This window comes from Schistocerca americana, chromosome 8, assembly GCF_021461395.2.
Source record: "Schistocerca americana isolate TAMUIC-IGC-003095 chromosome 8, iqSchAmer2.1, whole genome shotgun sequence".
In the NCBI taxonomy this organism is placed as follows: domain Eukaryota; kingdom Metazoa; phylum Arthropoda; class Insecta; order Orthoptera; family Acrididae; genus Schistocerca; species Schistocerca americana.
This window is the reverse complement of record NC_060126.1, coordinates 56,090,405-56,108,118: the sequence shown is the minus strand read 5'-3', so window position 1 is coordinate 56,108,118 and position 17,714 is coordinate 56,090,405. Positions and strand designations below refer to the sequence as shown.

Genomic DNA, 17,714 nt, shown 5'->3' with positions numbered 1-17,714 from the left:
TTTTGGAGCTGAAACAATTTCTGCAGCAACTGACTGCAGCAATAAAATACGTCATCGAGGCAGTCATCAAGAAACAGTGAAATGCTCCCGTGGCTGTTAATTGCTGAGGACCTGTCGCCTGTTTGTGGGATGTCAACGGCATACGCACACAACAAGACGAATTTCGGCAATTCTTCTGAGAGCAAGCAATTGACATCTGTTTGATTGTTAAAACACACCTCGAATCGACGCCCGTATTGTCAGCTGCCACTGCACAGATTGACCGACGAGAGGTGGTAGCACGACCATTTATGTGTGGCCCATGTCCTAACATCACCTGTGGCATAACCAATACTTCAGATGCTGTAAGCTGTTGGGGTAGCAGTGATAGTGTTATAGAGACAGGTCTACTCCACTCTCAATTGTCACCTCGCCCTTTTATGTCGTCGGTGACGTCACGCATTGTTGCCAGATTGCTCCCTCTCTAACATAGACCAGTTACCGGATATACAAAGTGGCAGAATTTAAAAAAATGTAAAATGGCGGAACTGTGCCGTTTCTGGGCCAGTCGAAATTCTTCTGACTGCTCTGTTGTTCTGGGTTAAACTAGAAACTTGTCCAAGAATATTTGGAAGATACTCCTCTAGCAGCCATAATAGGAATCTTATTTCGGAATCTGTAGCCTCTACAGATTCTAAACATGGTGCAACAGTTCAGTATAGAGCCTATAATGACCAATGTATTAGTCAGCTCTTTTGAATTCGTATTTGCGTTAGATTCCTCAGCGACATGTACAATCACACCATCCTTTTCATGTCCATGATAACCTTTGATCTGTGACCATAAAGTTAAATGCATGTGATCTGATTAATTCCTGTAAACATGTAGTGAAGAGGAAGAGAGAAATGATCATGGCATAGGCTTACTTCGGTGTTAAAGCTTCTAGAAGATCGTCGTCCATCCATGAAACTATATCCATTATCTTTTCTGGGTCTGCTTTTGCCGGGTACAGCCTCTCTTCAAGCACTGGCTGGTCCGAATGACAGAAGGAGGTTGATACATACATAAATACCTGGAACAAAGAAGTTTGAACTTCCCTGGTTGGGAACATCAATTGCGATAGTTATGTGTAGAAGAATAAGTTAATTTCTGACATAAAGATCATCGAACTAGAATACTCTGTTAACATGGGCGTAGTAAAATATCATTGCAAATCTCGGGTAGAAATAAATCAGCAAGTTAACATATTTTCATTCAATAATGTCACATGGGATAATGTTCTGGGGTAACTCCTCTTTAAGTAAAAAAGCCTTCATCGCTCATAAACGGGCTATAAGAATAATATGTGGTACTGACTCGCATCATCTTGTAGATACCTGTTTCAGGAGTTGGGCTGCTTCACGGTATGTTTATTCCCTCATGAAGTTCGTGGTAAATAATCCACCACCGTTCAAAAGGAACAATGATGTACATAATTACAATAGCAGAGGAAAAAATGATATTCATTACTCTACCTTAAGTTTGTCTTTAGCGTGAAAACGGGGTACAAAACACTGCAACAAAAATATTTGATCACTTACCCAGTGATATAAAACTTCTAACAGACAGCAAAGTAAAAGTTGAAAACAAACTGAACAGTTTTACAGACTTCGATCTTATTGCATTGACGTAGTACTTCAGCTGATGATATGTATGAGAAAAACTACCATCACAGCTGTATTTTTAGAACGTCTTTGTTGTATCACACGACTAGTTTCAGCAGCACATTAGCGCTATCCTCAGGCTCCATCTCTGCCGAACGAGTATTTGATTTCCTTTGCGCATTTACGGTGGGATCCTTGTCACGTGGGCTGGCTTTCGTCAGGATTATACACTAGAGTGACTCACGACACACCCTCACAGCTTTAGTTAAGCTATTATCAAGTGATATAGGTGCCACCATGTCGTAATCTATCCGATTATTTAGCTGTGTATATCGTGACCCGTTGATTGAACTGTTTAGCATTGCTCCAAGATCTATAGGTCCGATCCCCAGTGATTTACAGGAAAGCGAAGCTCACAATAAGATGATGCAAATTTAAGAACATTGTAGCACAATAGATAACGTCTTATTGGAAGAAAACTACTAGAAGTGACCCAATTCAACACCACTCACCACTCAGATATATCATCACACGTCAAACATGTGAATTTCCTATTGAACTAAGCATGAAACATTTAATGAGTCGACAAAAGACTTTAATTACGAAATATAACCTTGGCCCACACAGATATATCATCACACATCAAACAAGTGAATTTCCTATTCAACTAAGCATGAAACATTTAATGAGTCGACAAAATACTGTAATTACGAAATATAACCTTGGCCCAGACACACATCAAAGCACAACATGAAACTATGCCAGTGACTGTGAAAACGAAAAGTTGTTTAAGAGGAAAGAATCCGGGAAAGTAAGTGCGAACACCAGGAGATTCGTAAAGTGCATGATGATAGCAGTTAGCTGGACGCAATTGTCAAAACTGTGTAATTACACCCAGATGTAAGTCAATCGCCTCATGTACCCCTCAGCTCAGTGAAAGAATCACCATCTCATGCTTACTACTCTTAAACAGTGTAAGTGTGGAAGACAGCAACAGCAACGGCTGGAAATTCCAAGTCCACCTCAAGTACTGTATTCTGCTCTAAGTTGGAGTCTTCCCTCTCTGCATTTCTCTGCAATTACCTGAAGGAAGTGTTTTCTTCTTGGCAGCAATTGTGGTCTGACTTTACTTTTCGAAAGAGTGGCTGGTTCTGCCAGCGTAGGAACCTCACCAACCAATTTCAAAAAGCATGAGTCCTGACTAATAATAATTTCGTAAATAAGTTTAACAAATTTCTTCTCTCGCGGATGGTCTGATGTGGGAAGTATGACAGAAAATTTCTCCCATTACATGACAGGTTTCTAACCCCGGTCAACCAAAGTGCTTGCAGGTAGACACAGTGGAAAGCGTGCCTTCTGCTGAAATAATTATTGTGAGCTAATCAGTCTCTGTTACTCGGATTTAAGCGAACATTTCTTGTGTCATGGCCGTGGATAACGGCCACTCCCACTTCTGGCTTTTCAGATTTTTTTCTCTCTGAAAAGGATTCTTCCTAGCGTGTCACACAGCGCTGTTTTTATGAAATGCAGGCCGTCCCAGCACGCTTGCTGCGCGGAGATGGGACACAGCAAATTCATTGTCCTCTAACTGCTCGGGAGGAAGGAACGAAGATTGGGTTTAACATCCCGTCTACATCGAGATAATTAGAAACGGAGCACAAGCTCAGATTGTGTCAAGTATGGGGAAGGAAGTCGGCCGTGCCCTTTCAAAGGAACAATCCAGGCATTTGCCTGGAGTGATTTAGGGAAATCGTGGAAAACCTAAATCTGGAAGGCCAGACGCGAGTTTGAACAGTCGTTCTCCCGAGTGCGGTCCAGTGGTGTTAATCACGGCGCCACTTCGCTCGGTTAAATAACTGCTCGGGGGCTGTCTTCAGTTCCGAACAAGCTTAGGACTCTCTTATCCGTCTAGGCTAAGTTCCAAGTCATGAACCAGCTAAGAAAGCTCCCAATCTGTTGAAAATAGCGGGTAGCCTTCACTGTGATAAAAGGAATGGGAGAAGAAGTAATTGGCAGTAGTGAATGTTGTCCTCATGCACCAAAACACCGAGATGGTCTATCGATACATCTGAAATAGGAAAGTCTTTCGGCCCAGGCCATGCATGATTCACATTCCTGGTTTCCTCGTATGAAGGTGTTTAGCGAACGCGATTTTACCGAAAATACACGTGATTTTTTCATATGAACATGCACACACTCATTCTTCTGGTGGCCAACATTGAGAGGACAGCTGTTCTAAGTATGTTAGAGGGGAATTAGTGCTAGCTGTGATGTTGCTAGAAGAAACATTCATTACTTATTAAATACGTTGCGAATGGTCTACAGTATACCTCTCGTTTAATTTTAGGATGCAAGCATTGCATCTTATTGTGGGACAAACAGAATTCACCAACTGTTTAGTGTAGTTAGTAAGAGGGCAACCTACTCTTCAGACAAAAACTGACTTTCGGGTTCTCTACAAGAGGGACAGGGCTGTGGCAAAGAGAGTAGCAACAGCAGGTTATTTCATCAGCATACACAAAATCTACAAAACTTCTTCAGTACACATACATACATACACTCTCTCTCTCTCTCTCTCTCTCTCACACACACACACACACACACACACACACACACACACACACAAATATATATATATTTCGCTCACTCACAAGACAGCAGAGAATTGTACTTCCCTTAAAACCTAACAGACAATTATTATGTATTCCAAAGCTGTCCTGTCTCTGTGTGCCACTTGCAATTCAGAAAAGACTGCTCTTCTGTCTTTGTACCCACTTGGTGCTAGATGCAATGGACCTTCAAATAGAATGTCAAAACATTATACCCAGGCGCAAATAGTCTGTACTGTTGTTCTATAAAAGTACAGATCACATGTGGCTCACTTGCTTGCGATACTGATCTAACGGGTTTAAGGAACACATAGTGATCACTGGCGTTCGATTATTTTACCAAAGGAAAATGGAAATTCCGGTATAATATGGGGAAGAGTTGGCATTTTACACCCACGATAATGTAGAATGTCGTAACAATATTACTATATGGAAAATAATACTCAAAATTAAAATTACCGAATGTTCTTGGGTAGAAGCAGTGTCCAACATTGTACAGACTCCAGTTCCGTGGTATACTGATCACCACATATGCCGGCCCTGATCATCTGACGCATTCGGGAGGACGACGGTTCAATCCCGTCTCCGGCCATCCTGATTTAGGTTTTCCGTGATTTCCCTAAATCGCTTCAGGCAAATGCCGGGACGGTTCCTTTGAAAGGGCACGGCCGATTTCCTTCCACATCCTTCCCTCACCCGAGCTTGCGCTCCGTCTCTAATGACCTCGTTGTCGACGGGACGTTAAACATTAATCTCCTCCTCCTCCTGATCATCTGGCTCTGGCAGGTACTGTGTTGGTGTTAGCCAAACTAAGCCGATTCTTTGATAAAAAATGCAGCCAATTTACGTATGTGAAATAACATTGTGGCACTTAATTTAAAGGTCCATTGTGCCATGCATCAAGTGGGAACAATGATTGAACGACAGTTGAGTTTTGTCTTCATACACGATAAGTGAGCCACACATGGTCTGTACTGTTTTAGAACAAATCTTTACGTATTTTGGCAAATAATGCAGACGAATTTCTATTTCTTTAAAGGACGCTTTTTACGTCTGCACATATATCAAATTACAGACATTGCCAAGTGTGACTTAATCTGTAGTGCCATTAAGTGAGCCACATGTGTTCTGTACAGTTGTAGAACAATACTGCAGTCAATTTGGTCTCATCTCGAGAGGCCTTGGAGTGCTCAAAGATACCGACCGACCGTCGTGTCGGCCTCAGCCGATTGCTTTAACTGGATGCAGATGTGGAGAAGCATGTGGTCAGCACCCAGCTCTCCTGGACTTAGTCAGTTTTTGTGACTGCAGCCATCACTCCTCATGTAGCCCCTCAGTTAGTCTTAGATGGGCTAAGTGCACCCCACTTGCCAACAGCGCTTAGCAGACTTGGATGGTCCCAAGGACTAGCCAGCCACTGCAGATGTTAACTTCGGTAATCTCACGGGAACCAGTGTTACCATTGTGGGAAGGCTGTTGCCTAAGTACAGACAATTTAGAGCTGGAAATAATGCGATTTTTAATGTGCGGGACAGAGGTGTCTTGTACCAAGTGTGAACAAAGACTGAACCAGTGTTTTTATGCCAAGTGGGGTACTGGGAACAGAGAAGTTTGCAATGCATACTGATCGTTTCATTTCTAATGGCGGTAAATATTGGACTGTTAATGAAGAACAAAATGTGTGTGTGTGTGCGTCTTGTGTGGGTGTCTGTTGGTGTGTGTGTGGACATGTGCATGTGCTGCTGATGAAGCTTCTTGCGTTTTGTGAATGTTAACTATTAAAACAAGATAGTAGCCCAGGAGCACATAGTAACTGGAATTTCATTTTTTATGATGGTAAAATACTGGTTGGTGATTGGAAGAGGAAAAGGTGGTTGTGCGTGAAATAGTGCGTGTATGTGCTGATGAAGCTGTGAGGTTTCTGACAAAAGTATCTCAACGCCACCACTCTTGCTCCCACAGAGCTGCCTGTGAATGTAGGGAACCCAAAGGTCAAAGGTCGGCTAGTGTCCAAAGAGCTGGATACCGAAATATTACAGCTGTTTCATGGCAAATCCATGGGCTGTATTCTCGAACTAGTAAATGTCTCGTGTATTCAGCATCTTTTGTATTGGCCACTTTTCTTTGTGTTAATTAACGACCACAACTAAAGCCACGATTTGTTCATATTATAGATGTGGAACTGGGATTAGTTGGTGTCTGTGAGTTCTGTAATTAAATCATAACCTAGTTAGCAGCTGACTAGTAATTTAACAGTTTTCAGGCCGACATGGATGTCCTTGGTTCTTGTGTTCTTTCTTTATACTTTCTCTCCCTTGGTGCTTTTCTAACTATGACTGATGTATAGCCTGGTGTGACTGGTGCCTCAGAAACACAGTGCACTGTGTGCCTTCAGCTGTCGGCCTTGTGTACATCTGCAGTTGTAGCCCCCATTGATTTTGATTATTTTTGTTTACAGTACAGTGTACATAAGAGTATTTAGCAGTTTTTCGACCTAAGCCAATAATATACTACATCTTCTGTTCAATCGTCCCAAAAACTCGTAATTGCATAATTTGCTACAATTAATGCTATGCATACTGCGAACATCAGTATTTTCTTTCAGCATGTAAGGTAAATTCGTCGCTCCAAGAGTCGATGAGACGTGGAACACTTTCACAGAGCAGCTGTTGTGCATAGTTACAGGTCCAAGTTAGAAGGTCACAATTTGAGCCAAAATTCTCAGTAAATATTTATACATTAAAACTAGAGTTTAGTCTTTATTATCAAACCAACTCAGTGCATTAAGGGAATGTGTAGTTCGAGTCAAATTAGTTTCTAATTTACAACTATTCCCTTACGATTCAATTTCAAGCATAAAGTTTTTAATGTGTATTTTATATTGTTTAGGCACAGAACTGTCATATCCCTCTCAGAAAGTTATAATATTTTGGGTAACTGGTCCTATGTTGTTATCTGATAAATCTCAGAAATTATGTTAGTTTACTGGCAGACAGTTAGTCGTGCCAGAGAACGCAGTATATCGAAACTGTAACATTGTGCAATATGGTATAAAGTTAGCTGGGCAGAACGTACTGCACTGTGCTCATGCACTGGATGCATAGCTGATCACACGAAGCGACTGAGAAATACATTCTGTCGTCTACCACTGGCTGTCTGGAGCTTATCATTGTAAGAATTTGTTGTCTTTGCTGACCTCTGACTGACTAACATTTGAGGACAGAGAAGATAATATCTGAGGGTGGACGCGGAGGAAGAAAGGTGTATGTAGAATGAGAGTGTGGCTTACTCTATTTCAGTTATGTCATTATTTTCATATTGCTTGTGATTAAGTGTGGTACGCAGTTCACAATAGCAGTTAATGAAAAATATTTTGGAAGCTCTAAAATCTCATAATTGTTCAAATCGTAGTGATCTTCATTATAGCAAGGGTGACTCTTATCAACAGAGCTATGACCATGTGATAGGGGAACCATACCAAAGAGTGCGCAGTTAAGGAATAACCGTAAATATCTGGGTTATTATCAACAGAAAAACAAAATTATTTTAGGTTTATATTTATTAACACAAAATCGTGTGTTCAGAAAACTATAGCAACGGAGAGCTAATAACTTTTAGTTTTTCAAAAATACAAAAAACCGGAAATGCCCACTCTTTCATTCACCTGCGGTTAAGAGTGTTCAAAACATGCCCAAAGAGTAGGCATTTAGCAGGTGTCACAAATGAACTCAATATCACTCTCAAATGAAGAACACTGTTCGTGCCCCCATCTGGATGCACTGGATCCAGTCATCCGGATACGCCAAAATTTATGTTCGCTATTCACAGCTTTCAGTTTTTTTCCTTAAAGCAGACTGCTTCGCACCAAGAGCAGCGGCAACCTTTGTTTGCTTCCTCCATTTTCAATTCATTGTCTGGCCTCACTGAGCAGCTCTTCAGTTTAATGAGCTCTCTGTCCGATTTAATTTCAAGTCAGTCAGAAAAAAAACCTATCCTTGAAACTCCAGAGCACACTCAAGAGGTACAAATTTGTTTTGCCCTAAAGAGAGATCGAGCGAGGTTGCGCAGTGGTTAGCACACTGGACTTTGGGAGGACGACGGTTTAACCCGCATGCAGCCATCGTGATGTAGGTTTTCTGTAATTTTCCTAAATCGCTTCAGGCAAATGCCGGGATTATCCCTTTGAAAGGGAATGGTCGACTTCCTTCCCCATCCTTCCCTAATCCGATGGAACCGATGACCTCGGTGTTTGGTCCCCTCCCCCATATCAACCGACCAACCAACCATAAAAGGAACAAACGCACTCTTTGGGGACATTATACGCACGCTCCTTCGTACAGAAACAATGATTCCAAGCGGAGTCAACAGATGGCAGTACACGTCACATTTGCAAAACATGTGGATGCAGCATGATGGATTGCAAGCCAGCGTTTCAAAATGCAGTTAGGAATTAAAGGCTATTGCTCGTGTGTACTGGATACAGTGTTGTAACAAAGTGTTGTGTACATATTTCCGCGTAGTCAGCGCGTACACAACTTTCCCACTAGAGCGCGCCCCGCTAAGCACAACAGCGCAGGCGCAGCGCTCGTCCATCTCCGCACTACGAGATGGCGCTGTCTTGGAGACGGACCAAATTCTGCTTCAGCCGATCCGCGTATTCATACGTAACGCAGCCAATGAGATTGCTGCCAACGTAGAACCTTTTCTCCTCGCGGATCACACTCGCGCAGTGATACCTGAATGCTCGAGGTATTATAACGAGTGTACAGACTTCTGATTAGTCAGTCTGCATCAGTCTGCATTAGTCTATAGTCAAGTTTCAGTCTGCACCTAATAAGATTATCATATTCCTGTACATAGCCGTGAAGAGAAATGTATAGACACTTTGTCAAGTATCAGAGATATGTGAGAATAAGATTAACGTACCAAGGCCAAATGATCTTCAGATTATCAATTGTAAACAGCATCCAGAATCAAGTTACGTAATATCTACGCTTTTTATTACTTTAATAAATGTGTGTGAAAATCAATCAAGTTCTGTTTGAAGTTGGTCATCGTCAATCTGCTACTCTAAGCGTGCAAGTGGAATTTCTATCGTCTGACCTAACGGCAGAAGATAAACACGCCACAATAAGACCATGAGACATATTGCTAACACTCGCCTACTTCATTAGAGCTACAAGTCAAATAATCTGATGGTGTGTGTACCGAAGGTCTTACAGTATGCACACCACACAAAGTACCAGAAATACATCGAGAAAGCTGAAACATGATTCTTACCTGTTTCACTTTGGAAACACAGGATTTCTTCACACAACTTCGACCAGATGTTTCTGATACCACTCTGAACACAACTACGTCAGTGGCTAGTTGATCAGTTTAGTGAACAGTCAGGAACACAAGCTGCGCTCTCTTTGGAACTGTGCATTCTTTTGTACATTTAGCCTAAGTGCTGTGTAAGGGACACAAGTATAGAAGATATTAGGGGACTGACAAGAACATTTGCGACGTTCAGCTGCAACGGCAACCTTAAATGTCTGGCTTCTATGACCAGCCAACATCATCTCATCTGGTGACTGGTGACACACCTGGAGGTTGGGCAGCTGCTCGGCCAGCTGCAGCATGTGCTTGGTGCCCACCACGTTGGTGGTGACGGCCTGGCGCAGGGTCTCGTCGAAGCGGACGCTGGCGGCGTTGTGGAAGACGACGCTGACGTCACGCCGCAGGGCTGCCATGTCCTGCTCCGCCAGCCGGAAGTCCGGCGCGCTGAGGTCGCCGGCCACCACCGACAGCTGGCGCGCGAAGTCGGGCCGCTCCTCCCGCAGCTTCGAGAACACCTGTGGAACGCCGACGGTACTCTGCACTGACTGCTGGTGCGCATGGCAAAAACATGCTGAAAACCGTGCTGGGGCAGGGCATGTTGACTGCTGGCACCCACCAGCAGCGCAGCCATGTAATTCTCAGAGACAATGGCACTGCAGATTTATAGTACATTCCAATACTTGTTTAGTTGAGTTATGTATTTATTCATTAATAAGTCACAGCTGCAAAATACTAACGCGAATTCTTTACAGATGAACGGAAAAACTGGTAGAAGCCGACCTCGGGGAAAGACAGGTTGGTTTCCGTAGAAATGTTGGAACATGTGAGGCAATACTGACCCTACGACATATCTTAGAAGAAAGATTAAGGAAAGGCAAACCTACGTTACTAGCATCTGTAGACTTAGAGAAAGCTTTTACAATGTTGACTGGAATACTCTCTTTGAAATTCTGAAGGTGGCAGGGGTAAAATACGGGGAGCGAAAGGCTATTTACACTTTGTAGGGAAACCAAATGGCAGTTATAAGAGTTGAGGGGTATGAAAGGGAAGCAGTGGTTGGGAAGGGAGTGAGACAGGGTTGTTGCCTCTCCCCGATGTTATTCAATCTGTATATTGAGCAAGCAGTGAAGTAAACAAAAGAAAAATTCGGTGTAGGTATTAAAATCCATGGAGAAGAAATAAAAACTTTGTGGTTCGCCGATGACATTGTAATTCTGTCTGAGACAGCAAAGGACTTGGAAGAGCAGTTGAACGGAATGGACAGTGTCTTGAAAGGAGGATATAAGATGAACATCAACAAAAGCAAAACGAGGATAATGGAATGTAGTCGAATTAAGTCGGGTGATGCTCAGGGAATTAGATTAGGAAATGAGACACTTAAAGTAGTAAAGGAGTTTTGCTATTTGTGGAGCAAAATAACTGATGATGGTCGAAGTAGAGAGGATATAAAATGTAGACTGGCAATGGCAAGGCAAGCGTTTCTGAAGAAGAGAAATTTGTTAACATCGAGTATAGATTTAAGTGTCAGGAAGTCGTATCTGAAAGTCTTTGTATGAAGTGTAGCCATGTACGGAAATGAAACATGGACGATAAAGAGATTAGACAAGAAGAGAATAGAAGCTTTCTAAGTGTGGTGCTACAGAAGAATGCTGAAGATTAGATGGGTGGATCACATAACTAATGATGAGGTATTGAATAGAATTGGGGAGAAGAGGAGTTTGTGGCACAACTTGACTAGAAGAAGGGATCGGTTGGTAGGAAATGTTCTGAGGCATCAAGGATGTAGGCTGCATTAGGTACTGCGAGATGAAGAAGCTTGCACAGGTTAGAGTAGCATGGAGAGCTGCATCAAACCAGTCTCAGGACTGAAGACCACAACAACAACATTTATTCATTAGGCATGATTGGGGGTTATAAACCCTCTCTTATATCTAACCTGACATGTGTAGTAAGTTAACATTACAACGTACGGGATGAATTGGGAGGAAAGGTATATTCTTTGGGAGGTCATAGTGTTAGTGATTCTGAACAACAAACTTCAAATGAACATACGCCCTCTTCTTAACCGTATCCAACCTATAGCTGTCTGAATAGGCGTCAGTTTCATGCCCTTTACCAGCACTCACATGTGAATACAATCGAACTGTCATTAACCGACACAGTGTTGTCTTCAATGATCATTTTTACCGACTATTTCAGTGCACACTTCGGGCTCTTATCTTAAGTGTGTGTTCTCAAGTAAACGACTATACAAATGAGCTGAGATCAATAACACAACAGCTGTCTACAAGAGCAGCAAAATTATCTGTAGTCGATAGCGAACTTTTCCAACATCTTTTCTGAGAAATGTACACAACTGAACAAAACGTTAGATCACAATGTTAAATTTGCTGTCAGCTGCACTTGTTCTGTTCCCCCTTGTTTTTATTGGTTTTCTCATATCCTGGCAAGAACAGGACAAATGTTCATATGACGTTTTTGTTCTGAACCACTAATATTATGACCGCTCAGAGCAAGTACCTTTCCTCCTGACTGTCGTTGTACACGACGTGTAGTGGGTATAAGTGTAGATATTTTTATATGTGGTACCTTTAACAGGTACGCACATCTGTGGTGAACAGTCATCCCACAAACCTGTTGTATTTTGCTACCTGATGGTTTCCTGTATGGTCGTTACTGCACCACTACGTGGACTACGCCTGTCAGTATAGACCGACCGTTTGGTGTGCAGGTGTCCACACTTCGGGACCTGACCTGCTGTCCAGGAAAAATGAGCATTAATGGCTTGCTCTTGTCACATGTATTTGGAGGTATAACCAATCTTTAACGTTGTTCAGTACACCGTTCTAAGTGACTAATAGAAAAGTCAGCACATATACCCATCACACTCTGAATAAATTACCGTGCAAACTAGTATGACCAAACAGATGTAAATAACAGATTTAAATAACTATCGAAAAATCTCATTTCCGCAAGTTACAGACAAAACTGTCAACACGCATCCTCAAAAAAGCGCAGGAGCAGCTCGCTCACAAAACAGGCGAATACCAAGCCGGCTTCCACCGATCGGAATTTTAGAAAACAAGCATTCAATTTAGAACAACATTAAAATACAAAGCTATCACGAATAGCCCAATCATACACTACTTTGTGGACTTCAGAAGGCGTATGATTCAGTCGATTGGCAGCCCTTTTTTATCGTTCCCGAAGAACTAGGACTCGAGCTGAGAACCCCAAATCTCATCAAAGAAAAAAGTCATCAACGCAATCTAGAAAGCGTAGTCCATGAGTGGGATATCAGAACCATTAGCGACCAAACCGGTGTTTGATATGGCGGCGGTGTGTCTCTTATTCCCCTTAATCGGGTTTTGGCCAAGTCATCCGTGAGTGAGAAAAAGAACTCAAAAACCTAAAGTATTGGAAACCCATCTGACTTGAAGGACCTAAAAGTCAAATCCAAGTTTCTTTGCTGGCTTTTTCACACGATATTTCAATAGTAGCAGACAACGAAACGTCAAGAATTAAACATAAACTCTCATTCAATCTACTTGAAGAGGTAGCCTCGAAATATCCTTCCAAAAAATATAAGTACACCTGCTCGAAACATTCTACTCAAAACGTGATCACAGAATATGGAAAAATCTAGAATGTTCGACACTTCAAGTATTTAGATGAAATACAGAGGGAATTCTAAAGGTGGCAGGGGTAAAATACAGGGAGCGAAAGGCTATTTACAATTTGTACAGAAACCGGATGGCAGTTACAAGAGTCGAGGGACATGAAAGGGAAGCAGTTGTTGGGAAGGGAGTAAGACAGGGTTGTAGCGTCTCCCCGATGTTATTCAATCTGTATATTGAGCAAGCAGTAAAGGAAACAAGAGAAAAATTCGGAGTAGGTATTAAAATCCATGGAGAAGAAATAAAAACTTTAAGGTTCGCCGATGACATTGTAATTCTGTCAGAGACAGCAAAGGACTTGGAAGAGTAGTTGAATGGAGTGGATAGCGTCTTGAAAGGAGGATATAAGATGACCATCAACAAAAGCAAAACGAGGATAATGGAATGTAGTCGAATTAAGTCGGGTGATGCTGAAGGAATTAGATTAGGAAATGAGACACTTAAAGTAGTAAAGGAGTTTTGCTATTTGTGGAGCAAAATAACTGATGATGGTCGAAGTAGAGAGGATATAAAATGTAGACTGGCAATGGCAAGGCAAGCGTTTCTGAAGAAGAGAAATTTGTTAACATCGAGTATAGATTTGTCAGGAAGTCATTTCTGTAAGTATTTGTGTGGAGTGTAGCCATGTATGGAAGTGAAACATGAACAATAAATAGTTTGGACATGAAGAGAATAGAAGCTTTTGAAATGTGGTGCTACAGAAGAATGCTGAAGATTGGAAGGGTAGATCACATAACTAACGAGGAAGTATTGAATAGGATTGCGGAGAAGAGAAGTTTGTGGCACAACTTGACTAGAAGGAGGGATCGGTTGGTAGGACATGTTCTGAGGCATCAAGGGATCACCAATTTAGTATTGGAGGGCAGCGTTGAGGGTAAAAATCGTAGAGGGAGACCAAGAGATGAATACACTAAGCAGATTCAGAAGGATGTAGGTTGCAGTAGGTACTGGGAGATGAAGAAGCTTGCACAGGATAGAGTAGCATGGAGAGCTGCATCAAACCAGTCTCAGGACTGAAGACCACAGCAACAACAGCAACAGAGGGAGAAAAAATGGCACAGAAAATTCGGACGGAGAAACTTATGCGAGTTATGGCAAAATGTGCAACATCTACAACAAAAGACGAATGCTCATAAGCCCGAAAATAATAGCCTGTAACACAGTTATCAGTCCTGTAGGCTTGTACACTAACAAAACGGCTACACTCCACAGCAGACATGATGTGGATGATATCCTAAAAGAAGAACGCGGAATTCTAACAAAGACATTCGGCCAGAAAAGAGCAGAAGAACAGAGGACGGTCTCTAAAAACAACATAAAAACTAGCGAATCTCATGGCAGATGTAAGTAAAACATGACTGAAATATTATTAGCACATTAGCATACGTACAGACTCCCCCCCCCCCCTCCAAACAAACGCAGTCTCGAAAGTGCGACGTGCACACAACTTAAAGCCATATCTTAGATCCAGAAACTTATACAGACCAAAGCTTAGCAATTGCGAAGTGCTGTCAGAGAATTAAGTCACCACCAGACCAGGGACAAAGTGGCCTGAAGATGGAAAAAGAAACTATGGAGAAAAAATGAGAGCTAATTGGAAACTCTGAGTCCATATGCACCTAAAATAATAATAATAAAACATAGATCCAGTCATAAAGATTTAATCGTCACGGTACATAAATAACTACCAATTTATTATCCAAAATATTTATTGGCGAGTTGTCAGCGACTAGCTACATATAGGGTGATGGATAAGTAGCTGGGGGTTTCGGAAGATTCTGCTTCCCGGTGGAGCACATTTACCCTCGTCAGACATTTAGTCCTCATGGCAGATGCTTCACACTATGGCACTGGCACAATGCTGCCTAGCAATTATTGAAATGACATTCAACAACCAATTCTATAAAAGACTAAAACTCGCAACAGCTGCTCAGATGAATTATCGTTCAATAGAAAAGGAGACACCGTCTGTTATTACTTATTTTTATATCAAAAAGTTCATTGTTTTCTCATGTGAAAAAATATTATGAGAAGGCTTAAAAAGTAAGCTGCACAGTATTATTAAACGCTGCACTACAATTCAAAGTGATGCAGATACATCTGCTATTTTTCAACATAGTCTCCAAGTCCCTGTAAATAACGGTTGGAGCTTGTAAGGGGTCTGTAGGCCCTTACTATAACACTGCACCCGGCACAGGTCGATAGAGCGAACAATCGATTGTGACGTGTTGCGAGAGCGAGTGTCGAGATGCGCCAGAGTGGTTGGCGGGAATGGTGTGTGTGTGGAGGCCATTATTGGAATACAGGGTTTTCAACCGAGAAGGGTGTCACCATCGCTGTGGTTAGACCCCTAAATAATTAATAAATACCGGGAAAGTGATGAAGTATCTTTATAAAAGTGATCAGTGACGTTATTAGTGCCGATATTTAGTTTCGCGTCTACCGCGCCGGTCTAACCTTGGATTGCAGTGTTGGATGCAGTGATGGATTAGCGTGTGACGACAATAGAAAATGAAGAAATCCTGTGCTGAGATTAGCCGTAATTAGGTACGTATGACGAATGCAGTGGCTGTCTCCTTTTTGTGTTTTGAGAAGAATATAACTTCGTAATTAGTAAAACTGTGTTGGTGTTCCTTATTACCATACATTCAGTATTATAGTATTGAACAGGACGAACTGGAAAGTAACAACTTCTGTAGCAGTCAATTCCGATTACCAGCCCCATTAGGTTCACGGTCATGTTAATAATAAATATTGGGCTGCTATTCGATCAGATCAGGTCGGGATAAGAACGGAGGTGTTACAAGCTTTCTACTAATTGTTCAATTTCTAGTGACAGAAATCCGCTCATTGGTCACAGAGTCATTTGAAAATTCCTGTGTGATCGCCCTCATCGTCAAAAAATCAGTGAGTGGGCTACAGATTAGCTGGCTGTTTCTCAAGGAGTTCCTTGCGGGGTGGGGGAGTGGCTCTGTACGTAAAAAACAGTATTTCATTTGAGTCCATAGACGTATCACGACACTGCACTGAACAGATATTTGAAAGTTGTGCAGCATTAGTTGAATTTAGTGAAACTAAACTTCTAATTGCTGTTGTTTATAGGTCCCCTAACTCTGACTTCAAAGCATTTTTGCTTAAGCTAGAGAGGGTTCTTGATTCGCTTTGTAGGAAGTACCAGAAAGTAGTTCTATGTGGTGACTTCAATATTAATTTTGTACATGAATGTGCAAGAAAAAGGATGTTGGTATATCTCCTAAATTCATATGATCTGATGCAAACTGTGTTTTTTCCAACTACGGTGCAGGGGAACAGTAGCACAGTCATAGACAATATTTTTATTCATTCTTCATTACTAGATGGGCATTCTGTTAGTAAAAGGGTGAATGGCCTTTCAGACCATGATGCACAAATTTTAACACTAAAAGGTTTTTGTACTCTAACCAATGTCGTATTTAATTACAAACTACGTAGGAAAGTTAATCCAACAGCAATAGAGAGTTTTTCAAAACTTGTCAAGGAACAAGAGTGGCAAGATGTCTATAGTGCTGATAATATAGATGATAAATACAATGCTTTCCATAACACATTTCTCATGCTCTTTGAGAGTTGCTTTCCATTAGAACATTCTAAACAGGGTACTAGTAGTAATGGACAGCCTGGTTGGCTGACTAGTGGGATCAAGAACAAAGTGGGAATTATATCAAAATGTTAGAAGTAGTCACAATCAAGCTACAGTAGCCCGTTACAAACAGTATTGTAAGGTGCTTAAAAATGTTATTATCAAGGCAAAAAGTATGTGGTATGCAAATAGAATAGCTAATTCACAGGATAAAATTAAAACCATATGGTCAGTTGTGAAGGAAGTGTCTGGTCAGCAGCACAAGGTTGACGATATAAAGTCAGTTTTCAGTAATAATATTTCTGTTACTGATAAATCAGATATATGTACAGTATTTAACAACCATTTTCTGAGCATTGCTAGCGAATTAAATAAAAATTTAGTATCTACAGGAAATCATACAAATTTCTTAGCAAATGCCTTTCCGAGATTGACGTCTGAAATACTCCTCTGTGATACAGACAAGACGGAGATTGAGACAATAATCAAATCACTGCAGACTAAGGACTCTCATTGTTATGATGGAGTGTCTAGTAGAATATTAAAGTTCTGTGCTGCATATGTTAGCCCTGTATTTAGCCATATTTGTAATTTTTCCTTTAGGAATGGTCAGTTTCCTGAGCAATTAAAGTACTCAGTAGTAAAACCGCTTTATAAAAAGGGAGAAAGGGATAATGTAGTTAATTTTAGGCCTATTTCTATGCCATCAGTGTTTGCAAAAGTTATCGAAAAGGCTGTGTATGTAAGCTTAATTGATCATTTTACATCACACGATTTGCTATCAAATGTACAGTTCGGCTTTAGAAGTCGTTTGGCAACTGAAAATGCTATATTCTCTTTTCTCTGTGAGGTACTGGATGGGCTA

At 41.4% G+C, this 17,714-nt stretch overlaps 1 protein-coding gene across 1 annotated transcript in view; it reads right to left on the bottom strand.

Annotated features, from left to right (window-relative positions):
- Positions 1 to 17,714, bottom strand: part of LOC124545525 (fatty acyl-CoA reductase 1-like) — a 152,080-nt gene that overhangs the window by 85,905 nt on the left and 48,461 nt on the right. Inside the window, exons 3-4 of the mRNA XM_047124473.1 lie at positions 9,820 to 10,068; positions 906 to 1,051 (exon numbers count right to left, since the gene is read on the bottom strand). Coding sequence (XP_046980429.1) covers positions 906 to 1,051; positions 9,820 to 10,068 — 395 coding nt within the window. The remainder of the gene's footprint in view (positions 1 to 905; positions 1,052 to 9,819; positions 10,069 to 17,714) is intronic.